Below are 21,281 nucleotides of genomic sequence, written 5' to 3'. Positions count from 1 at the left end.
TTGCAGGGACACATCGACAGAAGAATGACCACAAGTTATAACAACCATTAGCTAACAAAACTGGAATAGCCAAGGGAGAAAAGAATAAATTCCCTTTCCTCTTGGAAGAAGAAGATTTAAATTAATTACACTTATACAGGTTAAAAACCTTCCAGAAAAAGAATAATTTATTATACCATCAACAAGAAAAACACTGTACAAAAACCAATTCAAACCCATTGAGGACAAATATGTCTGTACCTCTTGGCGTCCACCAGAGCATGCCAACGAAAGCGGAGTATCCTTTGTGCGCTCAGACTGTGCTTCTATATCCCCACCTTTGTCTAGAAGAATTTCCACTACACCAACATGTCCAGCAGTTGCAGCCAGAATCAAAGGCGTAAAGCCTAGTAACAAGAGACCATGTTAAAAGCAACCTTGAGAATCTCAACAGTACTATTAAGGAGCAGAACTGCACAAAAGGGTTAATTCACAATGACTTCTATTGATCAGATATGTCTTCCTCAGACCGGGGTATCCTGGTATAGGCCACAATCTCAGAACCCTTCCTAACCTCTTCTGACCCTGACACATCTAGGCTCTGATTCCAGCCAAATATAATTAAGGCTCTTCAAAAGAAATCTAAATCCAAACTGATCAGTGCAAGTACTGGTAAGTTCCAGGCAACTAAATCTCTTCAGAGAAGTCATGGCTTTCCACTTAATTCCTATTTAATAAAGCTCCGACAAGTGAACACATCTGCACTGCAAGTGTTGCTTATTTCCAGTGGTCAATGTGAGTACCAAGGAAGGAGACATGGTGGCTTTGTTCTCACAGCTCAAAGATTTGAGATTTTGCTGAACTCTGTTACTGGGAACAATATGATACACAAACTGTCAACTAATCCCCATTAGCTTTGTCAGCCAAGATTTGACATTTACCCACATTAGCCACTATCTAGTATGCTAAGGTCTTTTGTAGAAGGTGAATTCTAAGTACAAAAGTGCTTCACATTTCGCAAATCTGCTTAAGATACCACTCAGATGCACTTCCTTTCAAAAATACAGATACAAAGGCATGCAATGTCACTGGCTTTATATGGCCAATATTTCTGTATGAAGTGCAAGAATGCAATTCTACATTTTTGCAAGCTTTCGTAATTTTCTGAAGCAAAGAATCCCAAATTCCAATTTGAAATTTGCCGTTTTGAGTTATAGTTCACGGTCAAACTGTTTTACTGTTTTAGCTTACCCTTCTTGTCTCTGTGTTCAATATTGGCACCACGTGCTATCAGTACAGATACAAGTTCTTCATGACCTCCCGCACATGCAAGGGTCAGAGCAGTGTCATGATTACTTTCAGTCTTCATGGTTTGGAAGAAAAAGAAGCAGATATTCAGAAATTAAAAATACTTTAAGAGAACTTCAAAATTTTTAAGACAGTACTAGATTATTTTTTTTCCTTTCAGGACTTATCAGAAAGCAAATCCACTCAAAATCAATTGCAATTACTCACATGTGCATCGATGTCAACTGAAGGATACATAGGGAGCACTGACTGCGAGGGCACATTGCTCGATGCCTGTGAACAAGGCTCAGGTGTAGGGGATTCAGTAGTGTGCAGGGAGCTGGTGGAGCCACTGGGCACTCTGCTATTCACAGCTGAAAAGTAACACTGTGTTATTAATCCACTCTTAGGAATGCCGCATTTTATATGAAAAATATTTAGTCCCGTAAAACTGCAGCAGTCTAATATAAAAACAGTAATGGGGGAAAACAAATTAAGTGTTCTTAAAAACAAATGAGTTGGTGTCTTGAGCAAAGAAGCTTTCCAGCAGTTAAACAGTGTAAGTATCATCTCCAAACTGTGTTAAGTTACAAAATAATTTTATTAATTAGTCTGTATGCATTACAAGTATAAATCATGAAGATTATTAGCTATCCTTTTCAAATTGTAGTCTTCACTGTTAGAGTTCATCATATGCTCAGTCTAAGCAGGCAAATGATTTATCACTAAAACACAAACCTAGCGTTCAGAAATACAGTCTCATTCTGGAATTCAAAAGTTTTTCACATAAAGGTTAGTGCACACCTAGTCTCCAGAGAAGGTTTTCAAAGCAAGATGACTGACAGCACCTTACACCACTAACCATGTCTCAGAGTTAAAACAACCCAGGAAGGGTGGAAGAGAAGCAGACAGGAGGAGGCAGTCAATAAAAATAAGGAAGCTGAAAACTGTGCGCCCTAAAGTTTATTCCAAGCAATCCACAGCCCGTAAAAGATTTCATCCTGAAGATCTAGAGCATCTCAGGGACACAAGGAATGCAACTTTATCTTCCTTTTAAAAAAAAAAAAAATTGGTAATTGAGAATCAGATTTTATTCAACTAGTTTTAAATGAAGCTTTACCAGAACAAGCAGAGAATATCACTGCACATATATATTGTGGGGCCAAGACCTCTGCCTGCCTTTGTAACCAAATGAGAGTCCGAGGGGAGCCCAAACGAATCTAAGGCTCAGCTGAGATTACTTGGCAGGAAGGTCTAACAAACCTATCCACTAGCTATGTGTGCACTTAAACTACAGTAAGCCATGCTAATATAGCAGCTGGATTTGACAAGTAGTGTCACTGATAGATTGCCAATACTGTGCAGCTTCATTTTTAGCTTGTTATTCCAAAACACAGTGTCTTGTAGTATTCTTGGAACAAGTAACTGATGGAAAACACTAACAACTGCAGGTAAGAAATAAGCAGCAGCATTTTGTTTTTGTCCGTGTGTTTCAAGCAATAAGGGAAGATGAAGGATGAACTCAAACCTACATGTGACTTAAAGAGAAATTTTTGCAAACCTTTCCCAGCTCAACCTTCCTGATTCCACTGAGAAATTATACACCAGGAATTACTCACAGGAAAATGGTGCAGATGGAAAAGTCTTAGAAAAATCCTCAACATGACCACTAACACCACTAATTCAGCCTATAGGACTGCATATGCATGACAAAGGAAGCAGACTGGAGCAAGTTTAGATGGGTCACTTCAGTTGGGTTCTGTAAACACGGGGGGCATTTGTCACTGAAATTTTGGGAGGTGACAGTTTTCAACTGTATTTAAGTAAAGCATTCTCCTTGGTGCACAGGCAAAAAAAAGCATTAACATTTGGTTACCACACTTAAGCAACAAAATATTGTATCTGAATTCAGAGTTGACTTTTGCTCACGTTACAACCTTCAAGAGCAAACCAGGTTTGTATTGAAAGTTTCAAATATAAAACCTCCCACACTTCATCTGCTTACTATGGATTACCACTTAGCAGCAGGTAAGCATTAATTAATGCAACACAATTGTTTTCTTGCTCAATGCACTGGAATGCAAGATACTAATTAGATTTCTAAAGATTGTTCCTTCCAAAATACAAGACAGCAAATCACCCTGTTAAGGACTTACATTAAATCAAATTGGTCCTTCCTCATGAAAGACACTGGCTCAATGCTTTCAGATCTTGCAGCTATACATATATCTAAAAACATGTGCATATGCTGTGCATACAAAGCAGGGGTGCGCAGAGGGACTCCACTTGAGCCAGTTTAAGGGTCCTAATATTCAGTGTTGCTGCTACACGTTCCACAAATTCTCTACATTTCACAACCAGGACTGAAAATGTCCAACTATTTCTTGCATACTTTAGACTTTCATCGTGTTTGAAATATATGAGCGTGGACAAAGCATTTCATGTGCACAATAACAACGATGTCAAATGTGAGAGAGAACACTAAAGGCAGTAGAAACGCAGATAAACCCTGTACTGATACCCCAAACTCGTTTAAAATAAAATCTAACAACAAATAGTCCTACAACACCCACTGGTTAATTATCCCCTCTATAACTACTGAGTTTACAGAACTGCAGGATTGTTTTAAAATGTAATTTTCTATTTCCTTAGTGTGGCTGGCAAGCTGACCCAATGGAACATCAAAGTAATTCGTGCTCTGCGGAGCAAAACGTGTCTGAGAACTTCTACCTCCAGTTTCATGAGGCTGGTTTAGCTCAGCTGAAGTTACACAACAACATATAGATTTTTAACTCAAAGATGACCTTGCAACAATGGTTCCAACATCCCTTTGCATACACATGAAATTGGAGTTAACTTGTATTTCCTCAAGTCCACTTCTGGATTATTGATCATGGGAGGCAGGACAGCTACTGCTCCTGCGAACCCCATCCAGGGAGACAAGGTCATGCTACCAACAGGACACAACAGGAGAGCCACCTCTCTGCTTCTGCCTCCCACTACCAGGAGGAGCTCAGCTGTGCCCTCAGGGATGGCTTCATCGGGCTGACATTGGCCCCACGAAAGTTGAGGACCTCTTGCTGATCACTAGTCAGGTCATAGTCACAGTGCCAGAAGCTAATGTGCAGTCTCCCTGAGGAGCAATACCACCACACCCACTACAGACTTTCATCTCAGTAACTGGCATTAATGCAGGAACAACTGCAGCACTGCAGCTCCGCAGTGGAGAGCAGCCCTAGCACTGCCCGTGACTCCAAGGGGAAAGGCTAGCTGGGAGGGCATAAAACCAATCGTGGGGGATGATCACCTTCAGCATCTCCATGCCATGCTGCAGGATTTTAATGGACTAGGAAAACAAGTAGCTTTCACCCTCTGAGAAGACAGGAGGAAAACTTTCCAACATGCAGATTGCTTCCAACTGAACAGGTATTTCTTTTCATTGGGAAGAGTACTGATAAAACAGGTGATACCCAGGCATTGATTAAAAAACCAAATAAAAATCAACTTTCACAATGTGTACCCCAGATCTTTATAAAACACCTATTTTGTGACATAGGTTTTGGATGTTTCTGTAGACTTCAATATTCAAGATTTGTATTAAAAAAATAATATTCTACACATGACAAAATCCAGGCTCCCAGCATTTTAAAAATGGCTTGCAACTTTCCAAAGGGACTTTCTTTGAATCAGTGTGAAGTCAAAGACAGGTCTCCAAAGACATGGATGACTATTTTCCAAAGTTATGAAAAAATATCACAGGAATGATGAGTAAACCAAAAGGAAGCAAGAACTTGGTAAGTACCACTCTGGAGGGATTGGCAGAACCTTGAGCAAGCAGCTCTGGATGAGATTGCAGCTGTAGTCTGAAACTGCATCTACCTAACCATTATCATGCCATGAGCATGGACATTCATGAATACTGGGTTTGGATTTCAGTTCCCCTTTCCTCAAAGGAACTGGGATTTTCAGGACAAAGTAAACAATCCTTTTTCATGACCGAGCAGTCTTTCAGCCTGTCCACGCAGCTTCTCAGTAACATGTTACTCCACAGAGGCTTTTGCACATTGGTAACTGCATTTCATTTTACAAGTCACCATTTCTCACTCCACATTATCCTAGTAACCTGTTTTAGTCCAAACAGCAATCCTAAAAACAGTAACTTAGATGTAACCTTCCAAATCATTACCTTAAAATGTCACAATTCTGCATAACTGACCACAACCAGAATTTCAGAACCAAGTAACAGTTAATAAAGTTTCTCAAAACACACCTGGAATTTCAGTATAGAAATGGCAGCTCGCAGGAGGAGAGTCAGACAGAAGCACACAGAAGTGCCACCTCCTGACTAAAATTACCAGCCAAGTAGAACAGGAATAAAAATATTCCAACTAGAGACAAAACCTAGCAACAAAGAAAGTTCCTCATCTTGAATACCCTAAAACAGCAAAAACCCCCCTCAATTCAGATACTGCCAACTAAGAAATCTATTACAGTAAATGCATAATGTGAACTGAAATGAAACTAACTATGCAAGACAAGACACTTCAAGGAACCAAATGTGTACTGAGTAATAAAAATTAGATCCCAACCATCCTCTTCTATCGGAAGATGTGATCCAAAATAATGTACTGCTTTCCCGCTCTAAACTGCATAATGTCTATATCTCTTTTGTAAACCCAATTAAAATTTTGACTGTACTAAGTCACACCTTCAGAGATAGGATTAGTTGCAAGATTTTTGCTTCAGCACGTCTACATAATCTCCATTACAACCAAAACGTTCTGGAGTGGAAAGAGCTGCTTCTTTTTTAGGTTTTATTTGACTTTCCAAAGGTTACTCTGTGTAGTTTTATGAAAGAGGGGACTCGGATACATGTCTACTAGTGACTGACTGCCAGCAAGACTTCCAGCACTTTGCACTTTGGTATCAATCATCTCAACACCTACCAGCTGACAAATTATGCCAGCAGACTGGCAAGATAAATACTCCATTTATGTATGGTGTCACAATTTAGTCAGTCAGCAAAATAAAGATTTGAAGCTTTGTAGAAATGCAAGTTCTCCCTTACAACTAAGTCTCAACTGAGGCTTTGAAACATTTACCTCTTACATCACCACTGGTAAGAGCAACAGTAAAAGGTATTTCAGAGCAGAGGGCAAAAAGCCAGTTTAACATTTCTTGTTTTTCTGAAGTAGACCAAATAAAAACTGGAATACTCAGCAGGAATAAAAATGGTCACACCTCTTCTAAACCAAGAGTCATTCACTACCATTACTGCACCTCCACCAGTGGTACCACGATCAAGGGAGACACTTCATCAGCATGCCTGAGTGCAAGACACAACTTCTCTAAGAGACAGACATCCTATGCGCCAGGCACAAGCCCCTTAATAATTTTATCTGGCATCTGTAGCACACATGTAAAAAATCGGTTCTCATAACAGTTTCTATTGCTCAAAATTTCTTTACAAAATTAAGGACTGATAGGCAAGGTTGTGGAAAAAGATCCAGTGCATTTTAAATACAGATCAAAGAATTTGGAGTATGAGTAGGTAGATTTACAGTTTGTTTTTAAATGTAACTATATCTCAAATATATGAGGATTATAATTTACACAAGGATCACACAGTCTAGATTTAAGAAGTGAGCAAAATATCTAATTCTCTTCCAACAATTTTTTGGGGGGGAGGGAAGTAAAATTTATGAATTTTAGAAGAAAATATATTTCAATAAAGCGACATCAGTACATTTTTGCAGGAGCCTCTGGAATTGGACAGCTAAAGTTTCTGTGAAGTGCATTTCTGTAAATACAGTTTCTAGTAGTTATAGAAGAGTGTGCTATTTGTATCGATTTTTGAAATGAGTAAATCTAATTTCTTAGGAAAAAATGTCTTTATTAGCAAAAACAGTAAAGAGTTTCAGAAAATGAACCAATGTCTAGTCAAGGGTTTTAAAATTATTTTTAAGACAAAGTTTTTCTGGTTGTTCGCAATCTTTTTTTCAAACAGTACAGTTCTCACACTCAGCTGACTGCAGCAGTTTTTCATTTTGGGTGCACTGAGTATTTTGGATGTAATATATAGCTGCTAACCATGAAAAGGTATATACTACATGGTCTTGTGCTAGCTATGTTAAACTGCCAGCAACAGGAACTACTCCAAAGATTAAGCCCTTATGGATTATGTTTTGCAGTAACCATTCAAATTTTCCTCCTCACACACTCCAGTACTAAATCTTGTGTAATAAAAACCAAGAATAATCCAATTGCATTTTTGTTCTAATGTCAGCTGAATACTCTGAAGAGCACTGTAGAGTTGGGGAGGGAGGCATGACATGCCAGAAAAGGGGAAACTAAGACCGATTCTCTAAAGACAAGAGGATTTCTTTGAATTACACTGTATAGCTGAAAGGAGCTGGTACAACACACCACACTATTCCACCAACTATAGTTTCCATGGGAGGTTGTAGAGTTGCAGCTAGTCTCGACTTGCATGAGCTTGATGCAATTACCATTCTAAAAGTTCACAGGAATAGCTGGCAAAAGGTCTTACCACACATTTCTACAACCTTGAAATGAACTTAAGAGGGCAGGGCAGTGACTATGGGACTACAGGTATGGGACTACCAGGGCGGGGGGGCGGGGAGAGACAGGAAAATAAAGGCTGAGGGACAGACACAAGGTGCAAAGAAACATTGAAAAACACCAAATTAAGAAAATTACAGACCAAACAACACTGGCTATATCCTACATACCTCCAGCAGCAAACATCAATCCTAGTCAAATCCATGAAATGAAGTCAACCAAAAGGATACCTCTTTTTCCACAAGGGGACTCACATAACCCAATGTGTGGGAACTTTCATTCCTCTTCACACCATTATCAACAAATGGAAGGATGTTTAGATTTTTGCTTTTCATCCAAATAACAGGACACATTTTTGCCATATGTTTTATCTAACAAGCAGATATCCTGTACAACAACCAGGGTTTAGAGGGTAATCTGAAAGCACAAGCCATTACAGAACTGAGCAGTTGTGCATGGATTTCAAGTTGTATTTAAACCATAGCAACACCTTGAACAGCAAGGAGAGGGACACATTTGTCCATACAAGTGACAATAATTTGGCTTTTTCTAGAGATGGCTACTACACTGAAGAAAGTAACTGAAGTATAAGCCTGTATAGAAAATTCCACAGAAGATATAAAACTGTCACGCTTTCAGGTTTCTAATGGGCACTACTAATCACTCATGACAAGGCTTTTTAAAGAAGCACAGAAAAAGATGAGGCCAAAGGGGCTAAAACAGGTCTCCAGTACAGGCAGTTTTGCACTTTGGAAAAAAGATATTCAAAAGCCTCATGTTAGAACTGGAAGTCACTGTTAGGATTAATAGCACTAATCAGGAACTTATTCTTAAGCAAGTATTCACAAACTGGAAAACCCCAAGATGTTTTCGGAGGGAAGGAGAGAGAGGGAAACTGAGCACACAGATTAATGCAAAAATAGGTATATTTCTTAACCCACCTGCTATTAGGTCATCAAGAGTGTCGGTAAGCGTCTGTGCTGGAGTGGCAACCATTAATCCGTCTGGTTCTTGAACTAAGAGCCCCTGCCCAGCAATTTGCTGCTGCTGTCCTACATTCTGCTGATTCCCTAATGCTTTCTGAAGTTCAAGAGACTCTGTCCCATTATAGCCTAAATTACCAGAAAAATTACATTGCGGTGCTGGCAAAGGCTGGATAGGGATAAACTCTATTTGTTCAGCAGGTGGTGGAGACTGTTGTTGCTCATCATCTTTAGACAAAATTGTGTCAACCTGAGGTAACCCTGAAAAGTTATCCTCTGGCAGACCCTTATCAGCTTCTACTTCTGGGAAGACCCCTGTAAGTGGGCACTGCTGCTGCAGGGGAAGTGGTGTGTCTGTCTGACTTTTGGTCTCCAAATATTCTTTGGTAAACTGCTGTTGGGTTTTCATCTGCAACTGCCTTTCCACCTTCTGCAGCTCCTTCAATATTTTCTTCTTCTTCTGTACTTGTTCTTCTCTGTTCTTTTTAAGTTCTTCAATCTTATCTTTATTTAAAGGTTCACCTTGAATTAATTCCAATGATTTAAGTTGTGCTTTTTCAATAGCACTAATTCTCTGTCCAAGTTCATTCAGCTTGCCTTCAGTCTCTTCTACTATGCATTCCAAAGGCTGGTATGGGTGAAAAGGTGGCAGTAGGTCCTTATCTGCTACCTGCAGGGAACTTGACTTCTGCTTGGATGCACCTAAGCACATGAAAAATGTTTGAAAAAATGCCATGCTAAAGATACCCCAAACCTCCCCTCTCACCCACCCAAAAAAAAAAAAAAAAAAAAAAAAAAAAAAAATCTTTACAACTAACACTGCACATCTGTCAAACCACAGAAAGGTAAACCCTACACTCCATGTTAAGACAAGAAAGGACAAAGCATATAGCTGGAATTTTCAATATTGATCCTAATATCCCTTTGAACATGGCTATTTTAATCTTAAGGAATATGGAACCTTTATGGTTTCTGACATACATGACAATGCATCTGGGAAGTGAAATCAGCCAGAAGAGCAAGGCAATTAAAACAATTTACTGAGTTCCCAAAGTTGTTCTGGTGTGCAGAGCAATTAAACTAAGACTATTTTCCAGAGGCTAGCTTCCAACAGCAAGGTTACAAGCAGAAGTAGTCTATATTTGAGAGAAGACTAACTCTACAGTAAGATCTCCAAACACTATAGCATTCCACCTTCACATTACAAACAGAATCCTGACAGTGAAGACTTAATGTATACAAATATATTTTGAAGCTTTAGCACCTTTTTAAAAGTTTTGAGACAAAATTAACAGCTTGCTTGCCTCCCTCTCTCCAGTAACAAAACAATTCTGCTCACTATTAAGACTTAAAAAATAATCTTCAACATGAATCTAGCAAGAAACACCAAGCCAGGGCAGCGCTTCTGAGTGCTCACTGCCTTCAAGCAACACAAGGCTGCTTTCCTGAAAGCCATGTCTGTGAAACCTCCAGTCAGATCTTGCTAATCGGAATCTATTAAGTGCTGAAATTTTAATTATGACTTCAGTGTAAGAAACTTTAATTAGAAATGTGGAAGGTTTTAGCCTGATCAAATAATTTGTTGCACTAACACTTATTTGCTATACCCAAATACTGATATATGCAGCTTTTAAAAGAAAAAAAAAGAAAGGGGGGGAGAAAGGGGGGGAGAAAGGGGGGGAGAAAGGGGGGGAGAAAGGGGGGGAGAAAGGGGGGGAGAAAGGGGGGGAGAAAGGGGGGGAGAAAGGGGGGGAGAAAGGGGGGGAGAAAGGGGGGGAGAAAGGGGGGGAGAAAGGGGGGGAGAAAGGGGGGGAGAAAGGGGGGGAGAAAGGGGGGGAGAAAGGGGGGGAGAAAGGGGGGGAGAAAGGGGGGGAGAAAGGGGGGGAGAAAGGGGGGGAGAAAGGGAAGAAAAAAAACTTGAATATTTACAAAGCAGACTCATACAATTAGTCATTAAAAGTGAAAATATGGATGGAAGAACTAAGTCCCAAATCAGCCACTAGCTCTGGAAGGATTAAGTTTCCTGAAACACCGATTTATTTCTCTCTGAGCCTTCCTTCACCACCACACTAATTCACAAGTGACTTCATTTTGCATTGCTGTCAAAACAGAAGTCACATACACATCACTCTGAAATTAATCTTTTTTTGAGGAACTAATTGAAAAAGCAAACATGTATGAGACTTTTCTCTTATAAAGAGAAAGAACAAATATTAAAATAGAATTGAACCAACTCAGTGCTGAATACCTTCACTAGAGTCTCCGGAGTGAAAGCAAACCATATCTAAATTTAAGGGAAACAACAGAAATTTTAATAACCCCAGGAAATACCCCAGCATCCTACAAACACTGTAGACACCCTTCAGTAAGCTCTCTGTCCAGCTCAGTACTTTACACAGCTGCCTTGTACAGGTCAGTAGTTCCAGCCGAGTACCTATTCCAACCACTACCATTATTTTGTCTCTGAACCAAAAGCGAGTCCCAAGACAATTTCTTGGAAGACAATAAAAAATTTGTCTAAAGTTTAGCAATAACTGGCTTCGTGCTGGCTGGTGGATATTTAGCTCAAGCCTGCTATAAGCTGCTGGCTGGCTATTTGGCTTTGTAGATGGTTCGTATAGTTATCCTTTAATTTTTAAAAGTGTGACTTTCAAATGTAAGTTTTGCAGACTGCTCTTGAAAAATACATTTATGCTCACCAAAAATCTCTGAAATGCTTTTTTATATCTTTGTTAGAAACTAATAAAAGTCAGCTGGTGTCTTTTGATCTTTTGAAACTAAGCTGCTCCACTGCTGAAGTAGCAGAAACATTATTGTAACGTAACTGCAAATTAACTGTGCCTTTAAGATGCAACTAAGATGGGAACCCTTTGCACTGCTCTGTTTAATGTCGTTCCTAAGGTTACTGTATCTATCATTTCCATCCTAGCACAAAGCACTCCCACAGCCTGGCAGGTCTGGACAGCTTCCATCACTCTGCAGGAAAGAAAAGCTGCAGTTCAAAGAACCCCCAAATAACAAAGTACCAATATTGTACCTCTCAATTAAGTCCCACCTGGGGACAAAAAAAAAAGCCTGTCATAGGAAGACTTTTCTACAAGCACAAGAGAAAGCAAAGAGCAGAAGTACAGCCTCATATCGAGGCCTGGACTGGGCAGAGGAGCCAAGGCTGGTCTCAAGCAGGCAGCACTCCCCAGGCAGCGGCTCAGACCAGGAATGACCACAGAAAGTTTCTGAAGACAGGCATTAGGAAACCAGCAAGTCAAGAGCTGGGCTCTCAAGTTCCAGAAGAGGTGCAGAGATTTCTTTTAATCAGCTTCTAATTAGTTAGCAGGGCCACTTTCCAGGTTCCAGATCACCCTTTCCATGCCAGAAAATAGTTGCAACCTGTAATCTTGGGGATCCTGGAAGAGGACGAGGGGTAGGAAGAAAGATCTGCTAAACTTGACATGCACACCTGAACAGCCAGTTCAAACCAGAGGTGAAGAAGGTGCTGTTGGTAGTTTCAGATATGTAAGTATTGTAATCCAACATTATATTATTATAATATTGGAAGTATTTAGAAGTAGCAATTTCCTGTTTTATCCAAATCTCTTCTATATTACAATATCCTGAAAAATACTGTTCATAATTATTTACTAAAACGGGTACAAGACACTACTTTATACTTTCACTTTTGAAATACCCAAGTGCAGTAAGACTTAAAAATCCAATCATAGGCCAAATCATAAATACTTTAACTTTTTTTTTTCTTCTTATTTTGTTCATTTATCTTTTTAGTGGAGCATCAATCTTGTACACAACCAACCTACTACAAAATTAAATCTAGCAATATTAAGTAGTTAATCTAGCCTCTAAAGCAAATGTTGGCCACTTTTAGAAGACTTGTTTAGTATGACATGAAGACTGAGGATCAATGAAATCCAGATGTTGCTACATAAATACCACCTGTCATCAGGTAATCATGATTACAGCACACAGAATTGTTCAGTTGACAGAAAACCCAGAGTGGTTATGGGCATGCCAGGAAAGCCACAGAGTAAGGAAATGACCATCTGCCAATTCATTTTGTGAACAGTAGCACCAATTGCTCTTCTATTTTTATTTCCATGTTCCCACAGGTTCTGGTCCCTAACCTGACCAGCTCAGCCTTCATCACCATTCCTGCAGACCACGCACATGACTTCAGCCGTTTTTTTGACCAACACACACAACTGAGGGTAAGACCTACTCTGGAACACAGCTTCCCATCCATTTCTCTGACTTCTTATTCTCTCCAGGAAATGAGGTAAATTTTTCCTACAGGAATCTCCTGTACACTGTAGATAATCTCCTAAGTACCTGAGTTGCAATAGTCCATTCACCCAGATAAGCCTGCCCCAGGCACCATCCCTGGTCTCTTGAGCACCCAATAACATGCAGGGAGGACACCAACACTTGCAGCCAGAAGGCATTAAAAACTCATAACATTTAAAGGTCTAGACACTGTGAGCAAGAAGTTGGAAAAACAGCTTTCACATTTATAGCCCTCAGGTGGCTCTCCTAACCAATTAAACTCTTCTAACTTAAATTTGCTTAAAACACATTCACTCTTTATAAGGTTGCTGCCTATGAACAACTCCGATACCATAATTCCTCCCGAGTGCTTATGATTCTCGAGGAACTTGCTCTTCTAGCCCTGACTTCTAATCCATAGGATGTCTTCTCCCAAGAAAGAAGTAATTTATATGCCCTTTCACAATGAATAGAGAAGCACAGCTGAGATGCTACCTGTCCAAAATAAACCTGCCTAAAACTAGCCTATTGACCCCAGTGACATTGTTATTAGATGTACCATCCACATTTGCTAACACCCAAATGACAGCCTTGTATTTTACAGCACAGGCAGGTACTTGTACTGTCCTCTGCAAGTCTGAGGACCAAGATATTTACTCCAAGGAAGTGTCTGAGAAACATGAAGTAGATAAGTAATTTTCTTACATAAATGAAGCCTAGTTCAGATCTTACCCTAAAAGCACTAAGTGATGAATTGGTGAGGACTGATATTTGCTGTATTTTAGAGCAAGCAATGAAGTTTAAGAAAAATCACTACTTTATTTTTAAGGTCTTTTCAGAAAATTAAGATGACCAAAATTTTGTTTTCAGAATCCATTATACTCTTCAGGAAGTTTCTGTCAACACAGCTTGCATTTCAGCTTACTGGCTTTCATCTTGGCCACCACCTGAAACAGTTATATTATACTTTACTTTTTATTAGATGAAATTCTGGGACTTGTTGACAGCTCCTTAATTTCTAGAGTTGCTAAATAGGGGGGGGGAAAGTTGACCCAAAAATCAAACAGTTAAATTCCAAAAGATTTTTCCAGCATGAAAAAAAAATGACAGCAACGAAAGTCAACTGTGTGATACACATTTGTACATTCAAATACATCTTCTCTGCTGGAACCAATACCTAGTATACAAATCTGTATGAATCACCATGTCATCCTGATAGGTAATATTACCTAGAACTTAAAAAAAAAAAAAAACACAACCCAAACCAAAAGTCAAAAAACCAAAAAAACCACCACCACCACCCCCCAAACCCCAGCACAAAAACAACCAACCAAAAATACAGATTCAGTCTGTTCCTCATGTCACAGAAGGTAGATGTCAGGAAGCATAAATCCATACTAAGATCTTTGTGCTTTGTTAACAGAATTGCTTGTCCACTTTTCTTGCACTGTAGGGTTTTTTAAAAATCTGATTTCATTCAGAAGTCGAAAGTTAGATTTGCAGTCTGCAATTAAAATTCAACAGCCTCATCAACAGGAGTAAGATGAGCTCAATATTGAATTTTCATGAAAATTCTGTGTTTAACTGTAATTCGTATCAGTAAGAAATTCAGCTCTAAATCTGGGGAAACAATCTGTCAATTCATACACAAATACAAAGTACAATATTATATTATCTGGCTAGTTGGGCAACAAAAAAGTAGGCTACTTTTCCCAAGTAAATTCATTGGCTACATTGGTTTTAATACATACTTAATTCTTCTTTATAAAGAACAGGACAATTTGTGGAGGGCTGAATGATCAGATGAGATGAGTGTGTATTTTCTCTACGTTCCTCCCACGAACCATGCAGTATTTTTGCCAATCTTTATCACTCCTGCAGCTGTTTCTACGGAAAACTTGCAGGGAATAGGTGCAATGATATGCAACAGGCAATGGTTACATGGCTGAAACCAAGCCAAACTTAACTCAATTTTCTGACATTCAAAAATTTGAGTTACTTTCCAATCTTAGTCTTCTTCCCAAGTTTCCTCTGGTGGCTTGACAGTATCTAACTGGAAAATTGCTAAGATGCAATTAAATTAGTGGTGGCAAGCAGGTGACTGAAGCTCCAAAGGAACGGAATTTCACAAACCACGGTGAAAAGATTTTTACATGCTTGTGCTCTTGGGGACTTACACGTGCCTTGTTTTTAAATCATCTACCTGGACTGCTAAAGATTTGCATAAAGAGTAACAAGTCTTTAAGTCTACTAAGAAAGTATTAGTGAAGTTAGCAAGCCATGAGGCATGGACTGTTACATTTCACTTGGTAATTCATCCCAGGTAACTGGGTCAACTGCTGACCCAGGCAGAAAATACATAGGAAATGGCAAGAGTTAATCAGAAGATGTTGAAGCACATGAAACAAAAACAGACAGCTGGACTGTGGAGTAGAGAAGTCTGAAAGGAGTCAGAATTATCAGCTTGCTTTTTTAATGCCTTCACCTCAATGAGAACAATATAATCTTCTTAGTTTTACTGTTCAATTTGCCCGTTTCAATTAAATCACACAATGTACGAGATCCCTGCCAGTATATAACTCAGTATTAGGCATAGACGTCAGATATTGGAGTAAAAAATATTTATTAAATTTGTAGTTATTGAACCTATGTGGAGTTTGTTTTTCTTTCCTTTCTCCAAGCCATTAGACTGTTAGATTTAGCATGGGGATACAGGGGATACCGTATAATGAAGGTCTAACTTAAAAAGCTTACAGATTCCAAAAATCCTACTCAGTTTTAAGGGAACTCAGGTCTCCTTCCCAGGGATCAAAGGCAGATGGGGGCAGCTTTCATGTGAATAACTTAAGCATATTAAGTCTTGTGGAATTCTAAAAAAACATGCGCCCCAAATGAGAAATGCTGCAAGTTACGGCCCACTTAAAAACGACAGTGGAGAAGTCTAATGACAGCATGTTGATAGGTATTAAGCACTCAATTAAGGCCAATTAGTTAATTTGTAAGCACAATTTCAGATTAGCTATGAAGTAAAGCAAATCTGGAGAAAAACTTACAAAATAACTGATATCTCAGCCTCCAAAAATAGACTACTTTAAGTTTTGGCACATTTAAAAACACCTTAATAGTTCAAATATTTCGTTTAAGAAAACAATCCTGCTGTTTCCCACAGAATTCCTGAGCACCTTGTTGCACTAGCATGTTGTTTTTCAATAATGTTCTAAAAAGGTGCCATGGGTTCAAGCAACTGTGGTCACCAGGCACGCTCTGCCAAAGACTAAGGCAGAATCAAAAACACCACTGGAGGCTTCAGATCCCACTCTTATTAAACATTAGCTTGCATTTACAAACTAGACAAGATTATCAATGGCAACACTATTACACCAGCTGATTTCCTGAAGAAATCCAACAGCATTCCTTTTGACCATTTCATGTGCTGGGCACCGAGACCTCCTTGCCCGGGCAGGGGTACTTGGAGCTGCATCATACTCACTGTGCTTTACACCCCCTCGCAATGTAAAGCAGGAGAGACCTCTGGTCCTGCAGAAATAGCACATTTGTTTTTTTTCTAGCCAAAAAGACTCTCCATGTTGAGCTGCTGCATCAGAATTGCTGCTGGCTGCTGAGCAATCCTGACCGTGTTCAAGTGAGGGCAGCAGCAAGTACAAAACACCAAGAAGGGATCTCCTGCCTCTCCCCATGAAAGCACAAAAAGCTGAACTTCACTGGATTTCACTTTTACATGGACACGATGGACACATGCTAAACGTAGTGCAGTAAAAACAATCCTTCCTAAGCATGTAAGAGTTGAGGTCTGTTCAGTCCTGTTGAACTAATTCTGCTGCTTCTTTCACCTGTTTTTTCCTCAGCTCTTTAGGACATTACCATCTTTGTGTATCACCTTTACCTGAGTCTCTCTAGATCCACTGTCAGCTCTGAAATGTTTCTCTTTTCAGTTGCTAAGCATTGATATTAAATTGTTTGCCAAAATAATTATTCAAATCGCAACTATTCTGCACGCTTTCTTACTTTACTGAAGAATAATAATATAATTCAAAATTAGACCATAAATTCCTCTTGAAAAACCTCACACCATATTTGAATCATAAAGTAACATACAAGCATATTCTAGTTTTGCACCTGACTTGCCAAGAACTATTCAGGAAAAAGCTGTTACTATTGCATTTCTTTCAAAACTAATACAGGTCCTTAAACACCAGACTGTGCTGAGGTTAGGAAGGCTAGATGCTCCTCTCCTTCCTGCAAGGAGTTAAAGAGTTTATACAAAAATTGAGGGGGCTACTTCTAACTGTGTAGGTGATAAATTTGTGTTCCCCAGGATAAAAAATTTTGTTGCATAAGAACTTAAGACTGCTCCCCCCCTGGAAATAATGAACACCCCTTTATTCGCACCCTCTTTTGCCCCTCATCTCCCAAGAAGCCTAACGATGAAAGTCTGGTATATTAAAGCCACATGTGTATAACAAGTTAAGAATGGAAGTTCAGCAAAGAACACTAACTCTTCACAGTTAAAGTAGCAGAGTGGTATCACTACAACGATCACACCGTGTTTATCACAAAAATACCATTTTTCTCCTAAGGATCTGAGATACACAAGAGCTCTGCACACAAAGTTTTCAGGAATGCTTCCATCAGCCCAATGACACATTTCAGATTGCTACATCTCTTGCAACGCATCACACCTTAGTTGCGCTGACACGCATGAAACATGTTCCGAAACACTGAGAACAACTAGATCTGTGCCAGTTCCAACAACACAGTACTGCTAAAAACATGCCTAAAATATGTGCTGACATTTGCAGTAAGTTTTTTTTTGAGAGCTATTTTTTAAACTACAATCAACTATTTCCTTTTCATGATTTGTTTAAATAGCATAACACTTTAAGCTTATAACTTCAGTGTTCTGACTCAGTATCAACTAATCTCTCATTGATTCCCATGCATCACAAAATGTAATTCCAGAACACTAACCCACTTTGCAATACTAATAGTTCTTTAATTGTAAGGGCACACGTGCTGGTATATAGCTTTTTGAACCAGAAGTTGCATATTCTTTTCATTTGTTTGGTACTCATTTTTATGAAATCCAAAATATCAAGTGTTGCACATCCTAGGAAAAAGGTACAATAACTGCATTGAAGAAGTCACACACATGGCATATATGCATGGAGAGAGTCATGGCTGCACAAAAACACCGTTAGGTACGCAATTTTTTTTCTCTCTTCGTTTGTGCCCCTGGGTTTTTTTTTTATTGTTTGTTTTGGGAAGCACTGAGCACTTCCAGAGTAAAGGAATTAAGTAAAGCTAGCTAACAGAGCTTTGGATACTATAATATTTAATATTCCCATCCAAAACTGTAAATCACTAGGAGCTGCAGCTTGTAACTTTCCATTTGAGAATATGTTTCTCCTTCTGAGCTGACTTAGCAGACACGAAGAATTTGTTACAGAATCCATAGCTAGAAACAAACTGCTAAATTTGCCATTTAATGACTGCAAATAGTTTTAACTAATCAGTTCAATCATGTTCAAAGCAAAAACCCTCATGTTATGATTACTTACAAGAGTACTATTACTAATAGAAGAAAAATTCTCCTGTAAGTAGATCTGCATTGGCATTTTACAGTGCCAACACATTTGCATTGCTACTGTAGGAACAGAAAAAAGTTGGTACGTCAAGTTCATTGATAATAGTTGCAACTATTCCAGATGACCAATGTGCAATATTCAAAAGTAAATACCACACCTAGAGTTTACTGGGTTTTTTATCAGTCTGCACTATGGCAGTTACCACAATAATTTTCTTCCAAAAAAATTAGAGTAAGCCTAATGAAATTAGAATAACCAGTGTTACTATACTGTAGAATACAAGAAAATAAGCAAAACCTATGTACTACATAAAATACTTTTAAGTGATACTTCATTAGAGGTGTTCAAGAATTGACGGAGTGGACTATCTATGCATAGGCTCTAATAAAATTATCCCCAGCCTATCAGTTTCCAAATTGCATATATTCTCTGAGTGGCTACATACTAACCTTTCACCACTCCCAAGAGAGGTGGTGAGTTCTCTTGAGGGGTTCTGTCAGGTTCCTGGGGAGGTACAACCATAGCAAGTGTATGCACCGGTACACGTGGAACCTTAAAACAAAGCCACAGACATACACTCAGATAAAAAAAAAAAACCTTTTGAATGGACCAGATCTTGAAGTGTTAATACAAAGATATGTTTCTACAGCAGACCTCCACTCTTCCCAAACTGTGTATTCTAATGCTTGCCTCTTGGTATGACCCGTCCCATGCTATTTTATTGTGCATAATATGTCAAAGTTAACTATGTTACTCTTCACAAAATTCCAGGCTGTGTAGGCTGGAAAACTGTTAACATCTTTAGGCTTTTAATCAGCTAACTGCACTGGACAGCTACCTCTCCAGCCTGCAGAATTCTAAATTTACACCATATATTTTCTTTCATATAACAACAAAAATCAGCAAAAACATTTGAGGGGTACTGTCACAAGGGTTTAGAACTGTTGAAACAACATACTGAGTAAATGCAACCAAGAAAATAATATTCTTTTGAGATACTAGGTTTGGGACTATCCTGTCTAAGGAGCAGAAAAGGGAACAAAGTTCATGTACTCTTCAGGACACTGCAGACAACACCAATCAACTTTCTCACTCTCTCCCATTTTCAAATGCCTAGACGTTTTTTAATTTGTTCCACTGTATATGTTCACATCTAAATTAGCTTCAGAAGTTAACTACTAAGGAAGTGCTTCTTTGCAATATTCATGATGATATTTTAAAAAAAAGTCCTTATGCCTTACCTGAGACTGATCCTGAGATGGAGGTGTGAGCTGAGACAAGTCTGCTGCAGGAACCGACAAAACATTGTTTGGGTAATCCAGCAAGTAAGAAACAACATTTGTATGTCCTCCTTTGGCAGCTTCAATGAGCATTGTTGAGCCATCCTGAAGTGATATTTTGGAAATAAAAAGCCAGGAGATGAATTTTGCTACCTGATGTAGCACATAAGATACGAATTAGACCATTTAAAATTGCACATTTACTAATCCATTAAATCAACTACATTGGTTCTTTCAGTACTTATGATAAATGTATAGCTTTAAGTGAATACCTTGAGCCGATGAGTAGGATCTGCACCATGAGCCAGAAGGAGCTCAACAACTGCCAGGTGGCCTCCCGCACATGCCAGTGACACCACCGTGTGGTCATTATTAGCTGTAGCCCTGTTAACATTGGCACCTATAAAGAGAAGATCTCAGAATTAAACACAAGGAAATTCTTTCTGAAAGAAAGTATCAACAAGTACAGTATTTTCTGGCATAGAGATAAACTTTTCTCTTCTAACCTTCCTAATTTGTACACAATTCCAGGATAAAAGCAAGGGATTTTGAATAACTGATGGCTTCTACACATAATCCTCCTCATCTTGTAAAGACAAGACAGTAACAACAGTAACAGTGGGCCCCGTGAGTGGTAAGAGAGAGGGAACGCTTATGGTGTACAAAGCACAACTTCTAAATTTTCATTCTAAGCACTTAAACACTATCACTACATGCTACAGTTTTTAATGTTTCAGACAGTACTTGAGGATGTGTTTTTTCCTGAAGGAGGGAGTGCTTTAAGAAACTGAAAATATTTGCTGTACTTCAAATCTACTTATTAATCTATACAACAGAGTAGGAAAAGTAACTAGCAAAATATTTTGTGATTCATTGTATCATGAACTAAATGAAATTCAAAAAATCCTTAATGGTTTGACAAATGCTCACACACACATAACCAGATTAATGTTGAAGAAGGATCACAAACATGCAGAACTGTAAAGTGGCATTTTACATTTTTAAATTGGTTATTTAAACTAGTATTTTACCTTTGCTAATAAGGAATTGCACAGTGCATAAATGACCAGCTCGTGCAGCCTTCATTAGTGGGGTTCTCCCACCTTCAGATTCATGCTCCTATTGTAGAAAAGAAACAACAGATGCATAAACGGGCAAAAATTATACCACTGTTTCAGCTTTCGAACCATCTCATGATGGGACCAGAATTGCCTGTCTCAGAAGAAGATCTGTCTTATAAGCTGACTGCAATCAATATAAACTGATTGGAATCAATTTTCATGTTATCT

The 21,281-nt window shown here is 38.9% G+C and overlaps 1 protein-coding gene across 1 annotated transcript in view; it reads right to left on the bottom strand.

The window, feature by feature from the left end:
* The window catches only part of ANKHD1 (ankyrin repeat and KH domain containing 1), a 117,697-nt gene that overhangs the window by 26,949 nt on the left and 69,467 nt on the right, over positions 1-21,281 (bottom strand). Inside the window, exons 11-18 of the mRNA XM_075715769.1 lie at positions 21,024-21,111; positions 20,265-20,392; positions 19,954-20,097; positions 19,162-19,264; positions 8,790-9,533; positions 1,495-1,640; positions 1,231-1,342; positions 241-386 (exon numbers count right to left, since the gene is read on the bottom strand). Of these exons, the coding sequence (XP_075571884.1) occupies positions 241-386; positions 1,231-1,342; positions 1,495-1,640; positions 8,790-9,533; positions 19,162-19,264; positions 19,954-20,097; positions 20,265-20,392; positions 21,024-21,111 (1,611 nt within the window). The remainder of the gene's footprint in view (positions 1-240; positions 387-1,230; positions 1,343-1,494; positions 1,641-8,789; positions 9,534-19,161; positions 19,265-19,953; positions 20,098-20,264; positions 20,393-21,023; positions 21,112-21,281) is intronic.

The sequence above is a fragment of the Pelecanus crispus genome, chromosome 8 (assembly GCF_030463565.1).
Source record: "Pelecanus crispus isolate bPelCri1 chromosome 8, bPelCri1.pri, whole genome shotgun sequence".
NCBI classification, from domain to species: Eukaryota; Metazoa; Chordata; class Aves; order Pelecaniformes; family Pelecanidae; genus Pelecanus; species Pelecanus crispus.
This window is presented reverse-complemented; position numbering and strand designations above follow the sequence as displayed.